At 35.8% G+C, this 7,386-nt stretch overlaps 1 protein-coding gene across 1 annotated transcript; it reads right to left on the bottom strand.

The window, feature by feature from the left end:
- Window positions 1–1,584: 1,584 nt before the first annotated feature.
- LOC144433331 (U7 snRNA-associated Sm-like protein LSm10) lies at window positions 1,585–1,923 on the bottom strand. Its single transcript, XM_078121636.1, has one exon. It carries the CDS (start codon window positions 1,921–1,923, stop codon window positions 1,585–1,587), a length of 339 nt encoding a protein of 112 aa, XP_077977762.1.
- Window positions 1,924–7,386: the final 5,463 nt, after the last annotated feature.

The following is a 7,386-nucleotide window of genomic DNA, read 5'->3' as shown; positions in this document are numbered from 1 at the left end:
TGATTGACCAACAGGTAGCAAAATGTGTCAGTCCTTATCGAAAATTACTGGTCCTTACTTGATGCAGTTTATGACCCGTATTTCTCATTTATTTCTCATTTATTGATTTTCACCAGGAAATTAAAATAAAAAACCACACATAACAAATAAATTAACAAAATATATAAATTAAATTAAGTCAAAAAATATTCAATCAAATACATCAGTAATTCCATGGACCTGGTGGGGGTTGTACAGCTAACCCCCCCCCCCCCCCCCCCCCATTAAATCAAAGGAATTTTGATCTTTGATACATACATGTTGTCTTATACTATGACACAATTACAGAGTACTGTGAAACCAGTTAAAAGCACATGTACATGCAATCTGATTAAAATATGATGTGGTGAAAGCGGCTAAATGCTTTATTTACCTCTATTTCCATCGTTTTGTGTTGTTTGTTTTTGTTCTGAGTGACCACCACCTAAGGCTTCACCACATCAGATTTTAATCAGATTGATGTACATGAAATGCTGGAGAATATTCCATTCAACTAATGATAAAATACAAAATGGTTTTGAAATAGCAGTATCACTAATTGTGAATGAATCCTGAAACTGACTGACTCTAAGCTGTCACGTGAAAACCTTTCATGGAATAAAAATCTTAATGGTCCAAAAAATGCACAATGGACACATAACTCGTCTATGATATACACAATGTATATTATACTTGACTGTATACAAAATAGCATCAGTACAATGCGCTGACGGGTCAATCAGACTTGATTACATGAAAGAAAAGGCACCACAAGTTGCTATAGATTAAAAGTGGGTGATGGATTGGTGTTGGTCAAATTTGGATATATCATTGAATGATCATTATACATCAAATACAAATTTCAGTTAGTCATAAGAACCAACAAGTTGGGAGAGTTCTTCAAAACTGTCAGTCCTTACAAAAATTTGTTGGTCACAGACCATCAGACCAACGATAAATTTTGCACATTGCTTCATACATAAGGGAGTATTCAGTTTATGACTCATGACATCATTTCTAGGGTTTGGTGACATCATTTACTTGAGATATGATGACATCATTTCTAGGGTTTGGTGACATCGTTTACTTGAGATATGATGACATCATTTCTAGGGTTTGGTGACATCGTTTACTTGAGATATGATGACATCATTTCTAGGGTTTGGTGACATCATTTACTTGAGATATGATGACATCATTTCTAGGGTTTGGTGACATCATTTACTTGAGATACGATGACATCTTTTCTAGGGTTTGGTGACATCATTCACTTGAGATATGATGACATCATTTCTATGTCTAGGAAACCTTTAGTGACAACATTTGTTTGACATCATTTCTAAGGTTTGGTTACACCATTCACTTCAACTTGAGATAAGATGACATCATTTCTGGTGACACCATTTGCTTGACATCATTTAAAGTGTTTGGTGACTTCATGTGCTTGGGTTATGATGACATCATTACTTGAATTCTGATAATAAATTTCTTTGTGTTTAGATGACAAAAAATTTTCTAACAATTTACATAGTTACACTTTTGATCAACTAATGTCTTTTGGTGACCTCATTTCTTTAATTTGGGTTTTCTTTCTTTCCGCACTCTTCTGTCTTGCCAACCCCATATCTGATTCTTTATTGTATCAGTGATATTGACATCATCTGGAATCTGGACAAATCGTACCATTTTTCCCTGGACAAAAAAGTCTGCAAATTTGGATATAGACCCCTTTGGATCAACAAATTCTACATCTGACATATAAATATTCATATAGGCATCTACACTATCAATGGTTCCTATGACTGTACTTTCATTGCGAAGTTCAACAATTGTTTGTTTTCCCCTTAATCCTTGCAGCAAACACACTAGTGTGTTTTCAGAGTGGAAACGTTCTCGTAAAGACATCGCTCTTGTTTTATCTCTGTGATTTCTGTCAATGTCTTCTCAGGGCACTGCCTGTTTCATCTATGGAAACAGAAAAAAAATAGGAAAAAGTCACTGAAACAGTGAAAGGCCAATTATATGAAACTCAAGTCTCAGGAAAGTTTTGGCGACCACATACGTATCTCCGTACTCAAGTCAGAGCGTCCTAGGACTAGACTTACTCCATCTGAAACTTGAAAGCAGGACTCGCTTCGTTACCCACCCTCTAGCGCACAGCAACCTGCCTTCCAATGTGCCTAGCCACGGAAGGCCCAGGTGAGAGATTGTAGAAACGAAACGTACTGGTCTACAAGTCTTCTTCACACTGCTCACAGTCGTGCGGGGCTTCCCCTAACCTCGTTTTCGTGACAACCTCGACTGATGACAAGTTTTAATCTTTTACCCTGAGGACATAGTTTTAGTTTTTCGACACAAAATAATGCTTTCATTTCTTGATACATCTGTAGTTTCATATAAAGGAGGGGTTTCTGTCGCACTGCTTACTCTCTGGTTTCACCGAAGTCTATCAACATTATTATGAATTGCAATTAGTTTGAACTTTGACCTTTGATAGGCAACATGGCGGAAAGTTTGAAGTTTGCAAACGATGTTGTGATCGTCTGCTGTCGTTAAATTATAACCTACATTTACCTGACTCAAAATGGATGGGTATATTTCCGAAGAAACAAACCGTCTGATTCGTCGGGGACATTTTGAAAGACTGAAAATGCTACTAACAAAAACTATATTTCAAAAATTTGATTTCGACGAGTTAGTAAAGGAAAATAACATTTTGGTGTGTGATATTGCAAAGGTACGTAACGTGATGTTTCACTTGTCAGAGTAAACCATAAACAATGGGAATCTTACGCTTGGACTTGAATATGTCTTCAATGTGTTGATGTCATTTTGTTCAATAACTTTTAACAATATTATTCTAGGCTATGCAAGATGCAAGAGCTATAATATCACTACAGCTTGTTAAAGGATTTGAAAATCTTTATAATAAAATTAACGGTGAGTCATTTACGTCTCTAGCAGTCAGTACAATATGGTTTGATTTAATGCAAAATACCCAACTACACACACACACACACACACACACACACACATACATACATACATACATACATACATACATACATACATACATACATACATACATACACACACACACACACACACACGAACACATGAGTCATGCACAGCTAGAAATTCACAAGCAGTTACATGTTATCCCTGTAAAGTGTAACAGGCCATGTACAAAGCCTAAAACAGGTATATTAAAAGCAAGTTTACTTGATACAGGGTCTGTGAATTTGGTAAGATTTCATAGCTGCATTCACAGGAATGTTGCAGGTCTGCACAGGATCTGTTCCAGGGGCACTTACATTACTTGTGAACAAAGAATTGTGAAAAGAAATTTGTAGAACCAAAAATATGTATTGACTGAATAATTCTAAGTCTGGTGAATTTCACAAGTTGGTAAAATATTTTACTTTTGTGTAGTACTTTTCATTGATATTTCTATCATTCTGTAGAGCTCAGACTGCAATGTTTGGTGATGTGAGGGTAGAGTTGATGATTATCACTGAATGATCAGTATAGTATTGTCCTGACATGAAAGTGAAGAGTTCTATAGTAACACTTTAATAATGAAATGTAATGTCCTACAGGGTTAGATATCAACATGCAAACTATTTCCATGGAATTGGTAATCAGCTATAACTATGCCTGGTGTCTGTTTTTGAAAGTGACTGGTAATCAACATACAACTGTATCATACAATCTTGAAAAGCACATTGAAAGAAGTCTATTGAGAGGTAAGCTTCCCACTTTCACAAATCTTTTCTTCGCTGGTTCCATCTGGCCATCTACCCATGGCTTGTGTTTGAATAAACTTTGGACAGTCTCAAAAAGTGTATAACTCATCAGCCACCTCACGCCACCCATTGAAATGAAAATAAACATGATACTTGAACACCAGGCACATTTCACTAGATCATGTTTTGATTTGGAGGATAACAAATTTATACTTTTGGCCTAAATCTTGGTGTAATATATACATACCTGGTCACTCTCTGTGTGCTGCAAACACAATCTGCTAGTAACAAAATATTTCATGTACAAACAAATCACTGACTGTGTACAGGCATTTCACATTCTTTCATATTGCTCCATAACTTTGGTGCACAATTTCACTTGACATTCAATAAGCCTCTAGCCTGGGTTGCTTCAAAGCAAAACTGAAGACCCAATTGTTTACCAAAGTATAGCCTATAGGGTGTGGTCCAACCATTCAGTGCCACTGAACAGAACAGCTCACCAGTGTGTTCTCATTGTCTCAAATGAAAGACAACATTTGTTGTTATGTGCTAAAATGATAAGATGGGTTTTGCTGTGAGTCACTACATAGTACGTGAGAGATAGGGGAACACCAATTTTGCTAAGAGGGCACACTGGTACTTAAGAAGTTGATGCTTTATAAAATCTATTGACTGATGTATTGATTGAATAGAAGATTTTACTTGATTACAAGAGTACTAGTTAGGCAGTATTTTGGAAACAGCTTGGAACTTAGAGTCATGACGGTCAAATGGTTAGAGTGACCAGCTTGGAATATGCAGGTTGTAGATTCTACATGAACACAGTCCACCATGTGTACAGGTCTGTTGACTTCTTTATCAAATATAATTAATCAAAGTTTCTACTATCTAGTTACCAGATTCAGTAGAACACAGACCAGAGAGCCATCAACTTTGCATAGCCTGATTCCATGTGTTTTGGAATGGCTACGTGAACACAACCAATTATGTGTACAGGTCTGTCTTGGATTGTGTGGAATACTGTGTCTTCACTGGATGTTGAATGGTAAAGTGAATGACAGTCTGGAATTGCTCAATAGAGTTCAAAGGTCACTGGTTGACATCAGCACCTCCCACAGTAGCCAGGTAAACTTACTTATTACATTTCCATATGAAATATTATTAACCATTTAAATTTCAATACTAGTATAAGCTACCACAGAGCACAGCACAGCCAGGAGGCATTCATCCATCCATGGGCAGCCATGTATACATCCATGACTCAATTTCAATCAAACTTGGCATAAATGTCAACATTGTAGTGTACATCATGTCTTTTGCTACCTTGATAACCTTTGTGATAAAAATCATGGTGGCCATATTTGTCATAAAAATACACATTTTGCCTCTTACCTCCAAAACTTTACTACGGACAGACATCATTCAAGTGCCTAGCCCCACACTCTCAATAATAATCTTTCTAACGAAACCTTGACCTTTGACCTTGACAAACATTTTAAAGTCAAAATAGTCAAATTTGTCTTTCTACCATAACTGAAGAAGTTGAATACACAGACTCCATTCAAGTGTTTACCCTCATATTTATAGAGGTAAGCTTTCAACCTGAAAACTAACCTTTGGCCTTGATCTTCATCTCTAAGGTCAAATAGCAAATTCTTCAATAACTTTTGAAGGTTTTATACATAGAGACATCATTCATCTATTCCAAAATTGAACGTAATTGGAACTACACAATTATTGTTATTATGCCTTAAAGACTTATTACACTCGTTTCCATCTTTTGAGAACTTCCCACTGAATGGACACCAACTACAATAATTATGTAAAACATTTTCATCTGTTTTTGATCTGTTTTTGTTCATTACAGAATACTTATACTAGAGGTATGCATATCATTATGACCACAATGAATGGACACCAAGTAATATTAACTACATCTGAACCAGGTAAAAACCTAAATGTCGTGCTAGAAAGTATACAATATAAAAAATATGTCTGCCCAGCTGACTATTTTATCATCATGGAATTACCCTATTAAACTCAAATCCAATCATATGTGGATTTTTGGCTTGTCATTCCCCTACGCCTGGCATTTCAATCCCAACTTTCTACTTGAATCAAACTAAATCTAGAAAACAGATGCAGATTCTTTATATAATATTGAGTTTTTAATTTTTCCTGCTGTGAGACCAAGTCATTAGTGTCATGATGTGGTTAAAACCAACTCAGAGGGTTTAACTGTACATGTGTTGCGTTATTCAATGCAGCTGTTGGATATGATAATCTAATTGCTATAAATGCTCACACGACTGTTAAGCTCTCATGGGATAATATTCACTACCAAAATCATGTCTGGCTAGCTAACCATTTGATAGCATACACTTTAAAAAAGATGTTCCCAAGGTAACTAAAAATAAAAACTTGCTTACCAAGGTAGCCATAGTGAATACACTTATCAAGGTAGCTCAACATGAACTTGCTTACCAAGGACAGGTAGCCCAAAATGACCTTCCTTTACCAAAGTAGGTAACAATGAATGCACTTCCCAAGGTAGCTCAAAATAGATACACTCACCAAGATAGCTATAGTGGATACACAAACTAAGGTAGCTCAAAATAGATACACTTACCAAGATAGCGATAGTGAATACACTTACCAACGTAGCTATAGTGAATCCACTTACCAAGATGGCTACAGTGGATACACAAACTAAGGTAGCTCAAAATAGATACACTTACCAAGATAGTGATAGTGAATACACTTACCAAGGTAGCTCAAAATAGATACACTTACCAAGATAGCGATAGTAGATACACTTACCAAGGTAGCTCAAAATAGATACACTTACCAAGATAGCTACAGTGGATACACAAACTAAGGTAGCTCAAAATAGATACACTTACCAAGATAGTGATAGTGAATACACTGACCAAGGTAGCTCAAAATAGATACACTTACCAAGATAGTGATAGTAGATACACAAACTAAGGTAGCTCAAAATAGATACACTTATGAAGATAGCAATAGTGAATACACTGACCAAGGTAGCTCAAAATAAATGCCATACTAAGAAATTTCTGATAGTTACACATCATCAAGCTTTAAAGCCTGAAAATGTGATTTCTTGTCAAAAAAGGAAAACCTTCAAAACAACAAGGCCATTTCATCTGAAATTTGGTGGGGATGATGCCTGGATGTTTCTGGGATTATCTAGATGAAGAATTGTTGATGGGGAAAGATCATAAAAACCAGTGATATGCATACTATTTATGACTTTTAGTCAAAATTTAAATTTTGAAACTACTTGGCAGATCTACATACTAAAAGGAACATCCTCTTATTTTTAAGTTGCAACTGTAAATTTATCTGTGCTTTTGCCAGATTTTGTTCCTCATTGCCAATTGAAGAAGGAAGGCAACATAACATTGATCCATGGAATAGAATTTATAAAATTTGTGGCAATGATGATGTAGAAGATGAATATGACTTTCTCTTAATATGTTCCTTCTACAACAATCAGGAAAAAAAACATCCCAATAGAATTCATAGTCAAACCAAATTTTAGTAAGTTCACAAGACTAATGAGAGCAAATGAACCTGAACTTCTCACATCCTTGAG

This window comes from Glandiceps talaboti, chromosome 3 (assembly GCF_964340395.1).
Source record: "Glandiceps talaboti chromosome 3, keGlaTala1.1, whole genome shotgun sequence".
Classification (NCBI taxonomy): domain Eukaryota; kingdom Metazoa; phylum Hemichordata; class Enteropneusta; family Spengelidae; genus Glandiceps; species Glandiceps talaboti.
This window is presented reverse-complemented; position numbering and strand designations above follow the sequence as displayed.